Source organism: Pelobates fuscus, chromosome 1 (genome assembly GCF_036172605.1).
Source record: "Pelobates fuscus isolate aPelFus1 chromosome 1, aPelFus1.pri, whole genome shotgun sequence".
In the NCBI taxonomy this organism is placed as follows: domain Eukaryota; kingdom Metazoa; phylum Chordata; class Amphibia; order Anura; family Pelobatidae; genus Pelobates; species Pelobates fuscus.
The window spans coordinates 295,083,646-295,106,447 of record NC_086317.1 but is presented as its reverse complement, the minus strand read 5'-3'; the positions used below and the strand labels follow the sequence as shown (position 1 = coordinate 295,106,447).

General features: G+C 37.6%; 1 protein-coding gene across 1 annotated transcript in view; it reads left to right on the top strand.

Moving 5' to 3' along the window:
- The window catches only part of FRMPD4 (FERM and PDZ domain containing 4), a 541,249-nt gene that overhangs the window by 437,643 nt on the left and 80,804 nt on the right, over positions 1 to 22,802 (top strand). Inside the window, exon 5 of the mRNA XM_063457824.1 lies at positions 21,924 to 21,969. Coding sequence (XP_063313894.1) covers positions 21,924 to 21,969 — 46 coding nt within the window. The remainder of the gene's footprint in view (positions 1 to 21,923; positions 21,970 to 22,802) is intronic.

Below are 22,802 nucleotides of genomic sequence, written 5' to 3'. Positions count from 1 at the left end.
AATTGCTGTACCAACTCAAATTACAGGGTTGCCTTGAAATGCCCACCTTCATAATATACTTTTACACTGAACAGTTTGCTCAAATTGTGATCGGCACACATATCTGTGGGAGTGAAGCTGGGTTGCTCTAGAGTACATGATTATGGGTTCTGACCTCTATTAATTCTTTATGTGGCTAAACAAATCCAAGAAGGCCTTATTGCAGGCAAACTGTCCTGACATTCTTAACTCCCTTAGCCTTTAGGAAAGAGTGCATTCTTAATTTTCACTATCTGATATGCCATGTTCGATGTCTTGTGTCTTTTTTTTTATATTCTTTTTTTTTCTCTGAGGTAGTAGGCAAAACAGTACATATGCAAGTAGACAATAAACATAATAGTGCATAACACACCAATAAACTGTATTTTTGGTTCACTGTGCGATTATTTGGTTAATGCTCAGAATTATTGTAGCACATTGGTAAATTTCATTTCTAAACAGTACAATAATACAGATATCAGGTAGCTGTTTCCTTGGGATTACCTTTTGGTAGTTCAGCCAACATAGCTGTCATTTTGTGCGCGAAGATGGTTATCTTATTTTTAGTTACTATCAAATGGCGAGATATCTGTCATTGTGTGGCATTGCATATGAGCTATTGTTGGGCCTGCGACCTAAGAGTGTTTTCTGAATAGTGTAAGAAAGTGTAGAGAAGTGGGAAATGGAGGGAGGGAAGGAAGGAGAAGAGAAGAATAAAAGATTGGTCCAGAGAGGGAAAAGGGAAATGCCTGGTCAGCTTCAAGATTGGCAGGTGAGTATTACCAAAATCTCCAATCCACTGCGCTCTATACCGTCTTAATCAGGATCGGAATAGGTTTCCAGGGTTTCCAAATTTTTGTGAATGTTTTCATGGTTACCGTTACTAGCGCAGTGAGTAATAGTTATCTTTAAGTTTCAGAATTACTGTTTCAATGGATGGTGTCTTTGGCTGAAGCCAGACTTAAGGGCTCTCCTGGCCGCAAGAGTGATTTTGTTTAGAAGGGAATTAGTTGTTTAGATAATAGAAAGGTCCATGGGTTTGGATCTATTTGCTTATGCCGTACCTGGGAGGCAAGTTCTCCTAATTTCCTTCAGAAAGACGCCACCTGTGGGAAGCTCCACCACATATACTGTTTTTGCACAGTCTCCCACACAAATTTGTCTTTACGCATAGATTTTTGGGTGGTGTACCATCTGAGCATTGTTTTGTAAGATTGCTCCTGCATAGTCACGCATATGGAAGTCTTGCCATTTGCCTTCCAGATATCCTGCCAATCTATACCCTCCAGGACCTCACCCTGCTATGCATCCCATTGGTCTGTATAGTGTAGTCATCCCCATTCAGTTGTGCTGGAGCATAGATGTGTGTATATTAGTGTAATCAGGCCTATGGGCTGTGTTTCAGATTCACACAAATGTTCGAAGAATGTGAATTGTGTAAGAGTGACCTTTTATTGTGAGGTTTGCTGGCAAAGTCTCGGATTTGCATACATCAAAAGAAGTCAGAGGATGTAAGATGTGTCCTGCTTTGTAGTTCTGCAAATGTGACCATTGTGTTACCGCTGTATAGATAATGAATCCTTTGTATTCCTGCATATTCAATGCCTTTAAAATCTCTGGGTCTCATTTCAGGGAGGAATACTCTTTTCCACAATACTGGCATCATTGGGGATGGGTTGGACATTCATGTGTATTGGTTCACTGTTTTATCCCAGACCCGCAAAGAGTTGGTGACCGCTGTGCAGTCGGTACGTAACAGAGCTCTATGCTCCCTAGGGGTCCATATATGGAATTGAGGGAGGTCTACTCCCATCATGGGAGATTCCAGGTCCACCCACCTGCGCTTGTCTGGAGGAATGTGTCACATTACGACCTGTGCTAGCTGTGCTGCAGTGTAATAAAAATGTAGGTGGGACAGGCCTAGATCTCCAGCTGATTTGGTATACTATAGAATATTTTGTGCTACTCAATGCCTCTTATTTTGCCAAATAAACCTATCTATTGCTTTCTGTAGTGGAGCTAAATCTCGCTTAGTGATGGGTAGTGGGAGTGGGTGTGCTTGAAACAGGAACAAAATGCAAGAGAGGATATTTATTTCTATGGAATTAATTCTACCGAGCCATGAGATCGGTTTATCTATCCATCTGTCCATATCTTCTATTATTGTTTGTATCATGGGGGTATAATTGAGCTGATGGAGTTTAGTTGGATCTGCTGGGAGTTTAATCCCCAGATACTCAATACGATTATGTGATATCTGCATATAGTATGCACGCCGTGTCCACTGCCGAGAGGTTAACGGGGAGAGCACTGGATTTCTCCATGTTTACTTTATATCCTGAGAATTCTCCATATGTAGTAAGGAGTGGGATTAGAGCATGCATATATTCATCAGGTCGTGTCAAGGTTAAAAGAACATCAGCAGCATATCCAGAATCCACAAAGTCATAACCTCCAACCTTGTTGCCAAATATGGAGGAGTGGTTGCAGGTTGCTTGTAGCAATGGTTCCAGCGACAGGACGAAAAGTAAGGGGAATAGGGGACAACTTTGCCGTGTGCCGTTGGTTAATGGAAATGGTCCGGCATGAGCTCCAGTGATCTTGACCTATGCCTTTACATTTGTATACAGTAGGCATGTGCATTGGTAAAATTTTCGGTTCAGTTCGGCATTCCAAAAATTGGGACTTTCGCAATTCGGGACTTCGTCAATTCGGCACTACAACACTTTGTGTCGCGGGTGAGGGCGCCTTTTTTTTTTTTTTTTTTTTTAACAGTGAGCAGCCAAATTGGTTGGTGGGTTTGAAATCTAACCAATCAGAGTGGAGGGGTGGTTAGTAGTTTTTTTTTTTACAGTGAGCAGCCAGAGGCTGCTCACTGTTTAATAGACATGCCCCTACTCGCGGTATAGCGAGTAGGGGCATAATTTACTAATACTAAGTAATCTTTACTTAGTATTAGTAAATTTGGTAGATAGCTCCCTAATAACGTGAGAATTAGGGAGTTATCTACTTATTCATTCCTGTCATTACATTGACTGGCTAAGTAACTTACATTTTATATGAATGTATGTTACTTGATTGTTGTAAGTGTTGCAAATGGTTACAGCTGAATCCTGGCAATGTTTGTATACTTTTTATTTAAAATTGTATACAATGTAACATTCTTCTTCTTTCACTGGGTAAGTATATTAGTACTTAGGCAATACTGTGCTTCGGAACTTCGGCACTTCGGCACTTTGACACTTCAGAACTTCGGAACATCGGCACTTCGACACTTCGGAAATTCGGTAATTTCGGAACTTCGAGACCTCGTCAATTTGGCACTTCGGCAATTCAGACATTCGAAAGTACCCGAATGTCCAAATTGCCCGAAATTCGTCCAAATTCATATTCGGACCAAAACGAATTGCACATGTCTAGTTTACAGTGCCTTTACAATGATTACAAAGGTCTCAGGGAGGCCCAGGTGGGTGAGGAGTTCAAACTTATAAGGCCACTCTACCCTATCAAACTTCCTTGTAGAGGCGTGTCTCCAGATGAGGTCTATATTTCTCCTAGTGTTCTCGAAAACTTTTTTGTCCTGGGAGCGAACCCTACCTGATCAGTGTTTATCAGGCACCCCAGGTGAGGGTTTAATCTTTCTGCTAGAAGTTTAGCTAGGATCTTGGCATCATGATTGATTAAGGAAATTGGTCAGTAAGCTTCTGCATAAGTGGTATCTTTGCCTGGTTTTTATATTAAGATATTTGCGAGAGTCATATCTGGATTTAAAATGCCTCCCATCATCAGGTCATTGAATAGCCATGTTACATGTGGGGTCAGTTTGTCACGAAAAGTTTTGTAGTATACTCCATTGAACCCATCTGGGCCTGGCTCTTTCCCACCTTTCAATTTTGAGATCACCATGTCTATTTAATCATTCGTAATCAGGGCACTCAAGGCATTGATTTCCTCTGTGTGCAATTTTGCCATATTCAGGTTAGAGAGGAATGTACGAACGCGTGAGAGGTCATTGGTAGACTCTGTCTCTTGACTAGAATAATTGTATAGAGCTTTAAAGAATTTTTTGAATATTCGGGCAATGATGTCTCCTGTCTTGAGGAATAGGGACATTCCCCTGAGATTTTATATTAAAATATTAAAGAAGCCAGAATTCTAAGGTTTAAGCATATCTTGAGGGGACACTCCCAAATGAGCTTTAAATATCTACTTACTATAGTTCCCATGACTACCCATGATTTTTTTCAGCGGCCTCCAGATACAGGATTGTGTATTAAAAACTAATATTCTTCCAGTGGCTGCAAGAGATCTTTCATTTTCTGAGGGACTACGGGAATGGGATTTGGCACAGAAATTACAAATTTCCCCTATTTGAGATTACATTTGTTGCACTCTAAAGCTTGGGGGGAATTCAACTATGTCCTACAGTGGGGAAGCACATGAGATGCAGGAATGAGGAACTTGGAACCTGTCAAGCTTTCAGAATGGACAATCTTCCCACTGATCTTTGTTGGAGGGGATGTGGACAAGGATATTCTCCTTCACATGTGGTGGACCAGTTCAATGATCTGGTGAGATGGTTTTCAAAAGATTCTATGCTTACATGCTCTATAATTTACCAAACAGTTAAGCAAACAGCTTGCCAAGTTCATGGAGATTCTCAGCCTGCAGGCCACAGGAAGGGAGTGATACACATGACCAAATCAGATGAAACTTAAGTCAGAGTAAATAAAGCAGAGATGTAAAAGTAGAAGCCCAAGCTATAGAAAGAAGATGAAAAGAACACATTAGTGTTAGAAAAACGTAGCTCTGCCCCCATCCCCCTTTAAAACATTCATTGTATTCCAGAGCTGAGCTCCCTCAGCACTGGTTCTGTCTCCACCTCCTCCGACATCACCACCGAGGGGGAATCTAATGCGCATGAGTGTCAAGTACTGCGTGTGCATTAGGCTTCCCCCCCATAGGAAAGCATTTAATCAATGCTTTTCCATAAGGGATTTGAAGATGCTGGATCTGGATGTTCTCATACACAGCATGAGGACGTCCAGAGTTGTTTCACGGAGTGGACATCCACTAGAGGCAGTCTTAACCCTACAATGTAAACATTGCAGTTTCTCTAAAGTTGTAATGTTTTAGATTGTGGGGTTAAAGTGGCATTGTCACTGTACGTGAACTTTGCAGAATTTGCAAAGACTCCCACCAGTGACATCATTGCAGGGGGTTTCATGGCTGGGGGAGGGGGAGGCAAAGGTGAGTTTAACTTACCTGAATATGTCACTTGTGGGCACTGCCATCTTCTGTTAGAAGCCAACTTCACTGCTAAAACTCAGGTGTATGAGTACAGCGTTGAGTTCTATGGAAAATCCAGCGAAACTGCGAGATCCTCCATAGGTAAAGCCAATTTGCATGTGATGGCTGGGAGGATTGACTCTTCTAGACGGCAGTAGCTCCGCCCATTGCCTAGAAGCGTCAGGCATAGGAAATATTCAGAGACAAAGTGGTCCCTATTTTGTATCAGTATATCTCTTGACTGTCGGAATTTAAGTGAAATTCGAACACAGTCAATATGAGTATTTCATAAAGATTCTATCTTTATGAAATGGGGGGTGGGTGACAGTACTGATTTAAGGGGACAGTGCACCAATATACTTCAATGAGATGAAGTGACCTGGGTGTCTATAGTGTCGCTTTAAGAAGAATAAGAATAAAGGGTCCCCTCTATGCACACCGGATGAATTGTATAGATTAACTCATTCATTAATTAATAAACTAATGGATTAATTAATTGTTTTTTAAAACAACTGATGATTTAAATTGTTAAATGTAATTTTTTTAATAAACCATTGGCACAAGCAAAAAATTACTTAACCCTGCAATGTATTGCCAACATCCTCAGCTAAATTAGAATCAATAGTCTGAATTAAAAATGTTGGTGTTTACCCTTCCCGCCATAGGTAAATCAAAAACGAAAGCTATTAAAATGTATTTAAAAGGGAAATAAAGTTTAATAAAGTTTATTTAATACTATAGGGCATCAACTGTTTAACAATGACTAAAAAGAACAGTTAAACTTCTATAATTCACCAATTAAAACACGCCTCAAAACTATGTGAGCCATTGCTACTAACAAAAAGCATTCATTCTGCTCTGTTCTAAGTGTACAGAATGCCTCAACCAGCATGATGAGTGAGTGAAAATGCATTCTCTTCTCAAACAATTTGACATCACGCAAGAGCTGATAGAAGTAAAAATTGCATTGATTATAGCAATTGGTTCTCATGTGATCATATAAAGTAGAATCTAGATTTTACCAACAGTACAGCTACAAAAAAGACTCCTAAGCACAATGCACAAAATGCAAGTATCAAATGTATTACAGCCTTCTCTCACAAGATGGCAACCAAGAGGACCTGAAAGGCTAAATAACATTTGAAGCAATGTAAAACCTGTCAGATATTGTAAACTTACACAAAATATAACAATGCATACAAAATAAAACAGATACAATATTTGGAAACAAAAGTGAAAGTTTAACCCCCAAGACTTTTTTGAGATTCAATGTGTTTGTGATTAAGGCCTTTTTGGCATCTTTGTCTTGCGTTCATTCTACCACAATTTCACCCTTTCTGTTTAAATGCAGCCATGCATATTATATATCAGTTTTAAAGGAAAAACATGGCTTACTTTTAATACTCTATACGTATACATAACACATAGCAAAATAAAAAATAAAAAAAATGATTGAACAAAAATAAAACAAGTTTTACATTTAATAATTTCCACACACCAAGTGCAAATAAAGAAAACTAATTAAAATAGATTCACTAATTAGACCTTATTGTTAAAATGGTCAATATGCCTAGGATTTCAATATTTTTTTAGAAATTATAAAAGGAATACTGCAAGGAGTGAATTACGGTTTTAAAGCTAAAACTTTATCAAAATGTGCCATTCTGACAACATTTTTAATAGCAGTCGCAAAATCCCAAACCACAAAAGTATGTATTTGTATAAAGTACATCCCCAGACTATTTAACTAAGAACATTTTGACACTTTTCATGTAGCCATTTTATCACAAATGTAGGCCAAATTAGTTAGATTTTTGTGTGTGTGTGTTTTCATTTATATTTTATTTGGTGAAAAATTCAGAGACGACATTATATTCTGTTGCTGTTCTCAAGTACAATGGTACCTACATGTATACATTTCTCTCTAATCCTGACACTATTCTTACCCCTGACACTGGGGAGACCATTACTGTGACTGACACTAAGGGGGACCAATTACTGTGGCGGAATGCGATAGATCATCTGCGGTATTTAAATGAATTTAAAGGGCTATGAGGAGTGCTCAATTGCAGGGCAATGCTATGGAGATGGTAAAAAAAAATTGGGCATACTCCTACAAGATCTTAAGGAACTGGGATAATATCAAAGTCTGCAAACGTTAACATGTTTTGCTTGGTAAGGGTAAGTAATAATATATTACATAACTCAGATCCTATATGTTATAAAAAGACAACAAACTCTATTAGAAATTACTTTTCTTAAACAGTAAATCATTAATATAAAACAAACACAGTTATAATAAAATATAAACAGAAAATAATAATAATAATAATAAAATATGATACTAATGATGGGAGTGCAGCAAAGAAAACGGGAGACTAAAGATTAATTTAATTTTTTACAGTCTCACAGGGATGGTGATTGGTTAGGAAAGATTTTGGAATTCTATGCTGTTGCTATAGTAACAAGTTCATTTCTAATGTATATTTTTCAGTGCTGCTGACGAAAGGTAAACATTGAAAAAAAAAACTATAGCCACAGTGTCATAAATAAGACTTGTAGTTTTTTGTTCTCAGTTTACCTCAATTCCTTTTAAGTGAATAATCCCATTCTTTACTCAATTTGTGTGCTTTAAGAAAATACATATTTTAAATGGAAAACATATATTAAATATTTTGCATTTTTGAGTTAAACATTCTTGCCTTGCCGTGAGATTTTTTTTCTTAAAATAAATATCCTGATTCTTTTATGAGTGTCACATAGCATCTGCACATTAAGTTCTATTTACAAATGTTCTTATTTATCGTATTTAAATATCAGTTTTTCACTATTAGTTTTTAATAAATTCCATTATCTCTTGGAATGAATACATAACCCATAAGATTTACTTGTATTTTTTTTTTAAAGAGCATATGCATTTGTTTACATATATAACTGGTAAATTACTGCAAATGCATTTGCATAAAGAGCTATGTAACAATTTTAGGTGAAATCGAACTTGCGTGAAGTAGTGAGTTATCAATAATGTCAAAGCAAACTAAACTTCCAAAAAACAGAAGTTTCTTTTTTATGATTTTAGATGTTGAAAATGCTATTTGGTGATATATTTCTCAGTAAAGCTTCCAGCCCAAGGGTTTAGCAGAATCGGATGTCTGAAGTGAATTCATTCAGAATATAACAGATTTCGGCTTTAGCAAAGGAGGCATTACTTAAAAGCTGTCAAGTAGAATTCACAAAAAGGCAAGGTTATATGGACATACAGTATATGAGAAGAATTGGGAAGTTTTTTTAAAGAATACGATTATTCAGGATACGACTTACTTGGCAAGGCTAAATGCAAGGCTATAATTTGGTGTATATTTGGTGTATATTACTACATATCTTTAGTTGGATCTATGAAAAAACAATTATTATATGCAAGTTACTTATGTGGTAAAACAGGCAGAAATATGCAAACTGACATACATTTAATGCATTGTGGGGCTTTTATTGCCCTTATTAAAAACAAAACCCATGTATCTTGAAAAGTGTATGATAATTTGTAAACATAACGTACTATAGTCATTATTACTTTATTATAATTGCATGTTTACATGCTCGTAGAGAGTACAAAAGGATATAACACACAATTAAAAAGTGAAATTGCTAAAAACAAATGTATTAATGATATTTATTTTCATCCAAAAAATATATAATAGTAGAAAAACATAGAGCAGTATCACTTGTCCAAGCTCTATAATAAAGGTATATTCCGTCTAAAATTACCCTCACATTTGCAGACTCCTATAGGAGTCTTGGTAAAACAAGTAATTTGTTTAAAACAAATAATTACAATAATTTAGTACTCATATACTGTCCACAGCTCTCCAGCTGCATCTTAACAAATTATAGCCTCTCTGGCTGGTTGGTCCTTAGTTGTGCCAATATAGCAAGTGCCTAGAGCTATCGTTATTGGGAAATATTGGGATAGTTTCTGCCCAATAGAACTATTAGGACTTACTTTTCAAAGCCCAACTTAAGTTATGCAGGTGATGAAAATAGTAATATAATACTGTATATACAGTATCTCACAAAAGTGAGTACACCACTCACATTTTTGTAAATATTTTATTATATCTTTTCATGTGACAACACTGAAGAAAGGACACTCTGCTACAATGTAAACTAGTACGTGTACAGCCTGTATAATATATTTTGAGGGGACAGTGTAAATTTGCTGTCCTCTCAAAATAACTCAACACGCAGTCATTAATGTCTAAAACATGCAACAATAGTGAGTACACCCCTAAGTGAAAATGTCCAAAGTGGGCCCAATAAGCCATTTTCCTTCCCTGGTGTCATGTGGCTCATTAGTGTTACAAGGTCTCTGGTGTGAATGGGGAGCAGTTGTGTTAAATTTGGTGTTATCGCTCTCACACTCTCTCATACTGGTCACTAGAAGCTCAACATGGCACCTCATGGCAAAGAACTCTCTGAGGATGTGAAGATGACCTAGGCTATAGGAAGATTGCCAAAGCTCTGAAACTGAGCTGCAACACGGTGAGCAAGACCATACAGCGGTTTCACAGGACAGGTTCCACTCAGAACAGGCCTCACCATGGTTAACCAAAGTAGTTGAGTGCACATGCTCAGAGGTTGTCTCTGGGAAATAGATGTATGAGTGCCATCAGCACTGCTGCAGAGGTTGAAGGGGTGGCGGGTCAGCCTGTCAGTACTCAGACACCACACACTGCATCAAATTGGTCTGCATGGCTGCCATCCCTGAAGGAAGCCTCTTCTAAAGTATATCCCTGAAGGAAGCCTCTTCAAATATATTGTTCCTGTAGATTTTGATTTACTAATTTAATGTTATTTTCATAAGTATTGCTTTTTTGATCATTTGATTCAATAAATACATTTTTATTCAGGTAAATATCGCCAGAGACAAGAGGGAAGGAGTCCCCCACAAGAGGATCCAACAAGCTGTCACTTCCTACCTAACTACATGGGCCACCCGATAGGCACCCTCAGCTTGGGACCTCTGGTGCAGATACACCGGCTGCAATGGCAGTAGTTCCTCCACTGGGTCTTAGGAACACATGTTTGTAAAGTAGTGGCTAAATTGGTAGAATTATGATTGCTTTCTGAAAGGTTTCTGAAAGGTTATACCACAATTTAACTCATGAGAAGGTTTCTATACCTGCTTCAATTTTTAAAGTCTAATAGAACATAAAGTGTTTGAAATTAATTGGACACGTTATATGGGGTTATATGAGCCTATAGGGAGGAAGACTAAAGAGTTGTTTTTCTGGTAGTATGGGTGGCATGGGAGGGCTGACTAGGGGTCAGGGGTGCAACTGACCACCGGGCTACTAGCATGCAGCATATCTCCTAATACTTCAACTGACAAAAAGTGGGACACTTTAATTTTAGGGGTGTGACTGGGGTATGGCCAGGGCCAGAGCTGTTCTGAGAAATTCTAGGTGACTTACTAATAATCATGTATGGAGCCAAGATATAGTTTAGAGCAAAAACTGGGAATTTTATTGTTGTAAAGCTCTGTTATATACTTAGACACAATAACAATATGGAGCTCCTTGAAAAGAGGGACACCAGGATAGAAAAAGAAGAGGTCCAAAATAAAAACTTTCCTTTTTATTATGGACACTTGGGAGGTATGATGTGAAGGAAGTGGCCTGCAGCTTTATGTCATTCTTCTGCAGACTAAAATAGAGATGCATTGGAATGTCTATTCACACAGAACTGCAAGAGTAAGAAGACAAGCTGTAAATGTGCAGAGGCATTGCTAACCCAACACTGTGTGGGTCTCTGCTTGGGCTGAGGGCTCATTCCTTTGTGTCCTCAAGGCTTTGGCTGGCCCACTGGGATATTTTCTGGTGGACTTTAGTATTTTGGGTTCACCAGGCAGCCAGTCTATGATATATATCAACCATGCTTCTGGAGGTGTTTACAAGTGATCACAAGGTGAGATGAGACACTGCTCATGACATTAATTATATATACCGGATGTTATTTGTGATAATAACAGAATCTGTGTGTCTTGGGTATAAACAGATGTCTGTGAATGATCCATCATTCAGTGCAGGTCATACTGATGAAGGTTGCAGTAGGACCACTCATACAGTGATCTGTGAGTCTTCTATACAAAAAAAGTCATTCATTTTTACTCCAGATCAAGCTGTGCCAATTCTCACATGGTGGGTGTTCTCCAGAGATGTGGTTCTTTACCAGGATAGAAAGGTAATGGGCATATGTTTATCCAAGTATTAGCCAGTTTGAGATATAAACCGTAAGTCAAAATTTTGCTCAAAACAACTATATTGTTTGGCTAATAGTGTAGCTGTTTCAGTGATGTCCCACTCATTAAAAGTGCTTAGAGGGAGTGCTATATATCATTTGCCTGATGTTTTAGTATTAACATTACAGATAATGAATACAAAAAAATAATGAACAAAATATTATAATAATCTACCTAAAGCCTAGAAATCAATTTTCTATAATGTACTTAGTAATCCTTAGTATAATCAAATCATAGATTAAGTTGTTGAAAGTGGACTATTAATATAATATTAATAAAGTGCTCTAAAAAACAAAACAAAAAAGGAAATATATATATCATATTAGTCCTCTAGTTAATTTACCTGAATTTTATTACTTTTAATGGTCAAGACAGTATATAACTTATCTGTGTAGTATCTTTGAATGCTAATGTCAGCTAAGATTTCTATTATTCATGGATTTTTTGACATTATTCATAAAAAGGTTGCTTTAATTATATGGGTGCACCTCTCAAATAACTTAACTTACAATATATTCACAACATTAATATATTCATTTCAATGTCATTGTTTGACTTGAATGTCTTTATATAACTTAGAAAGTGAATTTTATATTGCAATTACTATCAGTGTGGAGAAGGTATATTTCATCTTTTTTTTTATTTAACTGAATACTTTCTCCATGGTTTCAGTAATATTATTTATTTATAAAATATTTTACCAGGAAAGATACATTGAGATTTCTCTTGTTTTCAAGTATGTCCTGGGTCCACAAAACATTGCATTGATACAATAGGGTACTATAAAATACAAAAACAATATTAATACACAATAAATACAAAATTTAACATAGAACATGCAGGAAATATGTAATCAACCATGACAGGTGCATTCTGTTTTGAGGTATGTAGAGAGGGATCTCTTAAAGGACTTTAGGCTTGGGAAAGATTTGAAAGTGTGCGGGAGGTCGTTCCATAATTGCGGTGCTCTGTAGGAAAAGTATTGAGGTAGACTAAATAAAGTGCTGGTACTGGATCGGAGGTTATAGGAGGTGGGAACAGCCGGGGAGCGCATTCTGCTCAGGTAGGGCAGGAGCTTCCCAGAAAAGCTCTTAAACTCAAGGCTGGAAAGATGAAGGGTGCGTCCAGCGACAACCAGTTTAGTTCTTTTAGCATGTCACAGTGGTGGATCCTGTAATTACATTGTAGCACAAATCGGCAGAATGAGTTAAACAATTTATTGAGTTTATAAGGTGGGTTTACGGTGCAGGTGCATATACCACATCCCCTTAATCAATGATTGGCATCAGCATTTGCTGTACAATCTTTTCCCTTACTGTAGGGTTTAGGCAGAATTTGTTTCTGTACAGGGCACCTAGTTTTGGATAAAGTTTAGATGCAAGTTTTTCTATTTGGAGTCCAAAAGATAGATTGGGGTCTAACATACCCAAGTATTTGAAAGAGTGGACTGCGGTCAATGTGCTATTTGATTTTGTTTTGATGCATAGATGGGAATTGTGTAATTTGTGTAATTTAGGTACTGTTCCAAAGATCATTGTGACAGTTTTGTCAGTGTTTAGGAAGAGTTTGTTTTTTGCAATCCACTTTTCTACCTGTGTAAACTGGTCTTGGAGCACAGCCTCAAGCTGCCGTAGATTCTATTAATAAAAAAAAAATAATAAATCACACTAAATTGTATCAAATCTTTTTGCTCTTGCAATTATTCTTTGTTTTCAAATTAATCGATATTATATGTTTTATGTTTTTTAATTTTATTTTCGTGTCTAAAACTATAAAGTTAATGTTTCATTTATTAATCATAAGTTGAACAGTATACACTCCTTCGTTGGCAACAGCTTAGTTCTCTAAAGTGATCTGAAATCCAAACTTGGAATTTGAGGTGTGAAAGGCCCTCAGCAGCTGGAGGTAGTGAAATAAAATTTTGTGAAAAAGTAATGAGCACAGATGAACTTGGCAGTAATGGGACATTAAAGATAAGGAAATCAAAATCTTCAAGTTCAGGCACTTGTGAATGAGGTTTACTTTTTTTGATATAAAGTTTTGATGAGCAGGTTGAAAAGCTAAAGTAAACCAAAATGTTGTTTTCTAAGATGGGTAAAAACCATTCTTGTACTAGCCAGCAAACAAGGGAATTAAAAGAGAGAACATTATTCTGCTAAAATATTTTTATTTTATTGTTTAATTTTTTCCTGTTTGTTATTGTTCTATGGCTCAGTAAGGCATAGAATCGAATAGTGCACATTCTCAACTCGTACTGTGCATGGCAGGAGAGCAGTCCTCTTTTGACCAGTAGCCCAATATTTTTGCTGTTTTTTGTTTTGTTTTTTGTGCATATCTGTTTCTTCCTATGATACCACTTAGTTGCCTCTCCATACTCTGTCTTTAATGTGTACCTGTCAAGGTACACACAATTGTAAAAAAGAATGATAGTGCAAATATATTAGACTGCACATTGTTTTAGTAGAATTGTCATTAAATTAGATATGGCTTTAGATTTTCTTAAAAAATATATATATTTTTTTATATATTTGTCCTGTGACATATCAAGATTCCCTTTTATTCCAGAAGTTTGGTCCTTAAGGGGTTAATCACCCCTATCCATCATCTGTCAATTTAGGCATCTAGAGGTCTATGATTGAGTGACAGGAGAGGGCAGCACAAAACTCCTACAAATGGTTGTTTTTTGTTCATGCCTGCAAGTGCTATATAGGACTTTCTGAGGCTGATATGCTGGCAGTGACAATGAAAAGTAAGTTTTACAATAGTGTAGCACAAACTGGCCTGCAAGTCCATCTGCACTACAAATAGATTTTAAAGAAATTAAAAACTTTATATACATATAATGTAGATTGGATTAGCCATATTAGTTCAGTAGGCAAGATGCCAAAATACCAGCATATTGCGTATTCAATAATAGCCTTTTCATTGACTAACATAATACTTAAAAGACAAGTTTCTGAGAATTCTCCTCTCTTCCTCAGGTCTGAACCTGCATGCCAAGTTCACTTTAACTCAAAATATGGTGTAGAGGTTATACAAATTTCTTTAAAAAAATCAAATGGAACCCACTACAGCTTTATTGTGATTTAAGAAATAGCATGTCAGTGGCAGTATTGTATGATCATGGGTTCAGCAGTTATTGATCTGTCTTTAAGTCATCAGCTAATGTACAAATTTCTAAGAAGAACTATTTTATATCTTGTTTGACAAGATTAATAAGCATGCTGCCTTATTTTATCTGGTGAAAAATATAAAACAAGTTTTCAGCATTATCATATGTATGTATGCATGTCTGTCTGTATGCATGTATGCGTGTAGGTATGTGTGTGTTTGTGTATTGCATTTTATTATTTAAATACAAATGCATTATACTGCATGGGTGGTAATGTAATCTATGCTATTATTTCCTCTAGTATCAGACAAAAACTGAACATTCATATACTGGTGCCGTCTAGATCAGTGGGATTTAAACTCCCTGCTGCTGCTCCCAGTAGTACATTATTAGTGAACATTAACTCCTACACTACACTAACCATTAACCTTACAACATGCCACTACTTAACATTAACTCCTACATTATTCTAACTCTGTCTCTTAATTAGGAGAATTGTTATTTTTATATAATGTGACATAATATAATAAAATATATAATTTTAAACTGCATTTAAAAAATGTGTTTCTAGTAAACTTTCACGAAGGCAGTGTTGCACTATGTGCTCCACTGAATTCGCATCCTGTATGCTAGCTGGCAAAAAAAAATCAGCAGGTTAATAGTGGGGGGGCATGCTATATACCATCTGTTCACATAACACGCAGTACATTGCATTGTGTGTGTCAGATAAGTACAGCAAGTATGTGTACCAGTCACAATGCATAATCTTTAGCCAGTGTCAGAAATGTGTCACTTTTATTTGATAAACAAAATCCTGGCTTATGGCAATTTTTAGATAATCATGTGGTGTCCTTATTGCTTTTTTTTTATATATATCAAGGCATGACTTAAATGTGGCTGAGCAAATTATCTGCTAAATTGAATAATAAGTACATAATATGATTCATGTTAAATAAAGTTCAGTTAGATCAGAAACAACGGTTATAGTTTTATATATTTTCTTATTAGAATGAAACTAAAGATAAGAGAGCTGTGCTTTCTCAATGCACCTTTACTGTACGACTAAAATATGCCAAAAAATATCTTACGTTGATAGTCTAAATCCAATATGCTTGCACTCCTGGTGATAATCGCGATATTGCCCGGTGCTGATCCAGCAAAATTAGTAGAAATCCCAGTAAACGGCAAGCACTCCAGGGTCTTTGAGGTATGGTAAAATTTTACTTTTAATTCATATGAAAAATAAAAAAAATCAACGTTTCGGCTTACATCTGGAGCCTTCTTCAGGATGACAAACATGAGTGAAATATGCAGAGCCGTCTATAATATTAATCGGACCCTGGGCAAATCATTTTCTCGGGCCCCCTGTACCCTGCTGGGAAGAGAGATGCTATGTCTCGTTCTTCATATTGTTTTTCCTTGCCTATCAAGTGGAACAGAAGCCAGCACCCAGAAATAATTGCTCATGCCCAGTAGTGTAACTACTGTCAGTTCATAGGTGTGCACACGGGATGTGCCGGGGGTCCCCATTATGCAGTCCAAAGGCCGGGCTGCTGCCAACTGGCAGGGACATCAAAATATGACCTCTGACCTGTGCTGCCTCATTATTTTTCCAGCACGGTTTAACCGGCACCATGTGTGCTATTATTGTTGAGAGCAGTCCAAATTTATTGGGCCACCTGCAGTATACCATTGCCTATCACCGGTGTATGTGTAACTGAGAAGATGCAGGTGATGTAAATGCCTGCTAACACTACACGCTCCATGCAGTATTCTTCTAAGAAGCTTGCAGTGGACGAGGCATGTGACATCACATCCCTTCCTCATCAGGCCTGCTAGAGGAATGCAGAGCAGGTAGAGCAGTGTCAGGCATGCGCATTGCTTCTTTTCAGCCACTTATACCACCAATAGTAAGCACTAATGTTTAATTATTTTAAACAAATGTAAAACTAGCATAGAATTCTACAGGACTAAATTTTATAGTGCGTTTTTTGTTGCTGTGTTTTATTGCTGCCACAGTGCACCTTAATTATATTCACCTATTTATATAACAGCAATATTTCACCAATCCCTCTCTGGTCTTCACATAGGTATGTGTGTGTATACCCGTGTGTGTATGAGTCTTAGTGTGTGTACACATGTGTATATGAGTCTGTATGTTTGTGTGTGTATGTGTCTGTGTTAATATGTGTCATTGTGTGTCACACTTCCCAATCGGCGATTCCCCTGATGCCTGGTCCGGTTTTAGAGGAGGCCGCAGCAATATTGAATCGCTCACTCAAATTGTTTCCTAGCAATTGAAGTTTGACGTCTGAGCTTCCTGCTTACTGAAATTACCTGTGTACTGAACCTTTGACTGTGACCTTGTTTTGCCGAACTTCTCCAATCCTAACCTCAGACTCTGAGCCCCTTCCCTCACGCCTCCACCCCCCTGCCCGTGTCATGTCCCACGGCGCTGGGCTGACGCTATGCCCCCTCCAATGTCCCGCGTGCATTAGACCTCCCCATAGGAAAGCATTGAATCAACTTTATTTTTGAAGTATTAATTTTGGAATTCAAAAGTCCTCTCAAGGTATTTAAAGTGCTTGTTCATCTATTATTCAAAGTTTTCAAAGTTACTGCTCAACTTCTCAAGGTGCTAATTGTAAATTTTCATTTACTCAAAATATTTAAAGTTAAAGTTCATCCTCTCCAAAAAGTCTCATAGAGACAGTTGCTGCTATAAATAAGATAACTATAAAGATATATTTAATATATTCAACTAAATAATCTTTCTCTTATTATTGGAAATATCATCTTTAAATGAAACATTTCATTGTTTCTACGCAGCATAACAGTGTGAGAGTAAGAGTCTGTGTGTATATTTGTGTATTTTTGTGCACGAATTAAAGTTACACCACATAGATCCTTTTAATGAAGATTCACTTATATAACATTATTAATGTTGAAAAAATTATCCGATGAGTATCTAAATAAAATGGGCTGTGCATGCCTATGTGTCAGTTTCATATTTTTCCCAGATGCTGCACTAAAAAGGAAGCAGGCGTGCATGTGTGGATGTGTGTTACCTTCCACAGCAATTGGAACAGATAATCTGTCCGTAAAAAAAAAACATGTAATATATAAGATATATAATAGTGAGTAGTTAAATATGAGAAATATACAATATACAAGAAATATATTGAAGAGCAAAATGAGCAAAGTATGGTAACTTTGTATTTACTACCATGGTCCAATTGCCCAGCAAGCATGAGTATATGCTGAGAAAATATGGAAGCACAATAAAATATAAATTTATTTAGGGAGAGAACATTTAATTTGTGTTCACTTGTGTGCCACCTTAATAGACACACAAATGAATATACCTAGTGCCAGGTTCTTTGGGGTCTAGCAAAGGTTAGCAGTCATTTATGGTATATATAAGCTACCTGGAAGTTTACTGTATTACACTAGGAGGATTATATCCTATTTCTCCACCTTTTGTCTCCTTGAGAGTATACATCACAGAATCTGGTATTGTATCACCTAAGTGCACTACTGCAAGTACAACCTGAGCCTGTTATATCTGGCTCAGAACCAAGTGAGTTGAACCATCACTACTCCACATAGGGGAGGTTCTTAAATTTTGAAGTTATCTGCACAATGGAGATTTTTTCTTCTTTAGGACACCCTACAATATTTACTGCTCCCCAAATAGGGGTAGGTGTTTTATTGTATATACACACCATTTTATGTGCTCCACTCTATAGATTGGCGGTGGTTTTATCCTTTCAATAATCTTGCTTGTCAGTGGTGTATTCAGATATACAGTCATTGGCACACACATACAGTCATTGACACACACTGTTTAACCAAAACATACTTTCACCCACAGACACACACTGACACACCCACTCACTGACAGGCACACACTCTCAGATACACATAAAATGACATACACACACTGACACACACTCACAGGCACACCCATTCTCACTCACAGACACACACTGACAGCTACACTCACTCACATTAAGGTGGACAGCCCCAGAACACGAGGCAAACAAGGCATTTGTCTCCCCCCCCCCCCCCCGAAAGTGCCCTCCTAGGCAAATGCCTTGTTTGCCTTGTGGTAAATACATCCCTGTTGCTTGTGTATGTATGTTTGTATGTGGGAAAGAGAAATACCCACCAGAGTGTAGAAGCACCATAATAATAGTTTAATTTTTAAACGCCTTTTCCACGCACAAAGCACTTCTTTTCTTTTTCGTTGTGTATGACTTTTAGTTAAGGACCACCAAAACCAACGCAGACCACTTCATCTCAAGTGGTTTAGGCGCAGTGGTCCTATCATTTTAATCCTGCAATGTAAAACACTGGAGTTTTAGAGAAACTGAAATGTTTCCTTTGAATTGTAAAACTCTCCTCTAGAGGCTGTACATAGCAAAGCATTGAATGTAATGCTTTCATATGACAAGCATTGGATGTGCTCACTTTCCTATGGGGTGCATGGGATTGGACCAGTAGCACAGAGGGAGTCTCCGAATTGGAAAAAGGTAAAAAGCTTTTTTTAAACATATATTTATATGGCAAATGGGGAGAGGGGATTGGCTGAATATAACTAGGGACAGGGTTGTATTCCTAACCCTGTAGTCTGCCTTTAAGTATTGTTCAATACAGGCTTCCAATATATTAAAAATAAAAATACATATGTATTTATATATTTCTGTATGACAAAAAAAAAACAAGTTTGGGTAATGATGTGACATGAACTCAGTGGCATTACCAAGCCAAGCCAGCAAACCCGTATATCTAAAAATATTCAGCATTTAACACGAACTGCTCTATTCAGTATGTTAATTCTTTTAAATTAGCATGTTGATTTGTTTTTTTTCTCTTAACAAGTTTCCGTTTGGCAGAAAGATTGTTTTTTTTTTATTAGATTTTGCTAAAAAATGACATCATGAGTAATTTGTTTAAAATATTTTGCTTTCATACTTCAGGCTGCATTTGCAACACAAATATCTGCTCAGAGGTCTATGTTCCATAATTTTCATATTAATCAAAGACATTAAAGTGTGAAAGAAAATTTGCTTAGCTTAGTTGCTTCAAGCTAGTGAAATATTTGAATGTAATATTTTGAACAATATTAAAGTGACTTGTGGATGCTTCTTACTGATTATATGGTTCAAAGGAACAGAACAATAGGTTAGTATACTGCATTGACAATGTCATTGAAAGGCTTTACATAATCATTAAACTGACTTTGAGAACAGTTACTCTAAACATAATTGTGTGAAGAAATTATAATATTATGTCTACTTAAAATCGAACCTAAAATATCATTGATAAGGATTGGGGATGCCAATGCCCATCTGGCTTTTGAAAGTCTTTGCTATTACTTTATCCCAATGGAAATTGTGCACACTTAAATGACCACTATAGGCACCCAGACCACTTCAGCTCAATGAAGTGGTCTGGGTGCCAGGTCCATCTAGGGTTAACCCTGCCTGCTGTAAACATAGCAGTTTCAGTAGGGATAGCTATGTTTACAGTAGGGATAATCCAGCCTCTAATGGCTGTCTGATTGACAGCCGCTAGTGTCGCATCCGTGCTTCTCACTGTGATTTTCACAGTGAAAAGATGCTAGCGTCCATAGGAAAGCATTGAGAATTTTTTTCCTACGGACTGACTTGCCGCGCATGCGCATTCAGCACTGACATCGGAAGAGGGAGGAGAGTCCCCATCGCTGGAGAAAGGTAAGAATGTAACCCCTTCCTCCCCCTTCAGCCTGGCGGGAGGGGGACCCAGAGGGTGGGGAGGACCCAAAGACCCTATAGAGCCAATAAAAACATCACAAAACATGGACAAATAGAGGGTTGATCAAATTTAATATAACATATGAAGACAAAATACTTTGACAAGACAATTGATTGCATATTACTACGATGTCTCCTATATAAATTATTTGTTTGAGACATTTGCAACCTGTCTTTGACTAAACAATATTTTGTGCTAAACATACTAAGACCTGTTATGTTGGATGCTGATCAAATAAACCTGTGGTTCACAGGTTTAATCAGAATCTCAACTGGAATAGAACTGGGAAATACATAAATCTTGAAATGTCTTAAAGACTGGGTTGTGAATCGTTGATCTAATCTAAGAATAAATGTAATGTTGAGTGATATTGTACACAATATCATCTGGCATTTACTAGGAATCTAAAAGGGAGAGTTGCTCTTTAGTATCCCACCTATACTTTAACATGCAATGAACACTTCAGGCGCCACAACAACCTAAGCTCAATTAAGTTAGAATGGTACCTGGAACTCCTGGGCACAGTCTTAACTTAAGAGTTTAAACCACTTACAAAGAGTTTAACCATAGATGTTTCCAGATGGCACCTGTCCGCTGGGTCCATTTTTTACCACCACCCCTCAATGTGGAACTATCAGAAAGGACACCAGTCTGTCGCTCTCATCCTATCACTGGCATCCCATTGAAAAAAATACGCACGAAAGGTCTTTTTGAATTAAAGGACCACTCTAGTGCCAGGAAAACATACTCGTTTTCCTGGCACTAGAGTGCCCTGAGGGTGCCCCCACCCTCAGGGACCCCCTCCCGCCCGGCTCTGGAAAGGGGAAAGGGGTAAAAACTTACCTTTTTCCAGCGGTGGGCGGAGAGCTCTCCTCCTCCGATCCTCCTCTTCTCCTCCCCGTCGGCTGAATGCGCACGCGCGGCAAGAGCTGCGCGCGCATTCAGCTGGTCACATAGGAAAGCATTCATAATGCTTTCCTATGGACGCTTGCGTGCTCTCACTGTGATTTTCACAGTGAGAATCACGCAAGCGCCTCTAGCGGCTGTCAGTGAGACAGCCACTAGAGGAAATAGGGGAAGGCTTAACCCATTCACAAACATAGCAGTTTCTCTGAAACTGCTATGTTTATGAAAAAATGGGTTAACCCTAGAAGGACCTGGCACCCAGACCACTTCATTAAGCTGAAGTGGTCTGGGTGCCTAGAGTGGTCCTTTAAGATTGTTCACAGAACCTTCAGGCACCATAACAACCACTTTGAGATATTATGGTGTCATGGTGTCCAAAGAATTCCATTAGATTTAAGTCTGCTAGAATGATAACACATATATTTTTAATTGCAATATAAAATGTGCTATGTTTGTTGTATACATCAGTTTTATAATGGATATATATTTATCTTTTTACAGGAGCTGCAAAGAATCGATCCTACTTACAGTTGTGCAACCATACCCGGTGAGAATATTTATAGCAGTATGCAATTATATCAATTTCACTTTGATGAGTCCTTAATCTGATAAAACTTTAGTTATAAAATATTTTAAAAAGTGTATTGACATATTCATGCACATATATTCACCCCATAACTAAATGTAAGACATGTAATGTAAAAATAAGCATACTATTAACCGAAGTGTAAAATATAGTGTTTGTATTGTTCAGTGTTAGATCTACAGTGAAAAAGGGCGTTACCCATTTACCCTTTACGTATTTGCATGACATGTGACTAACTTTAAACATACTATTTAGGCTTCAAACTTAAGAGGCAAAAAAAAGGTGTAGTTAAAATAATAATAAAAGAAATAAAAAGAAAATGATGCAAATCTTTTGATTGCACTATTCACAATGTAACGGATCGCCTGGCACCCCGACTGGGTACCTCCGTTAAAGGATGCTCCTAGCGTTTCCTGAGGACTCCAAGCACTCTGGCAGACACCACAATCACCGTATTGGAGAAGCATATGAATCCTCTCAAGCCTCTGAATGCTGTAGACAGTTGAATAGGAACCATACGAATAGGTTTGCACTCCTAGCAGTCAAACTGGAACAGCATGCAATAAATCCTCCCCCAATAATGAGACGACACTTCACTTTGAGGGTTAAACAGGAACTCTCGACTGGCTCATCCAGCCTCGCTTTTATTTCCATCTCACACATACAGGCCACACCCAGGGGGAGGCATAAAATAACCAATAGTAACACGGGAGCAACCCACACATCCCCTCCCCTTAGTGTGACACATAATCCCATTAGGCATACAGTTTAAAATATACTTTTACACAACTTTC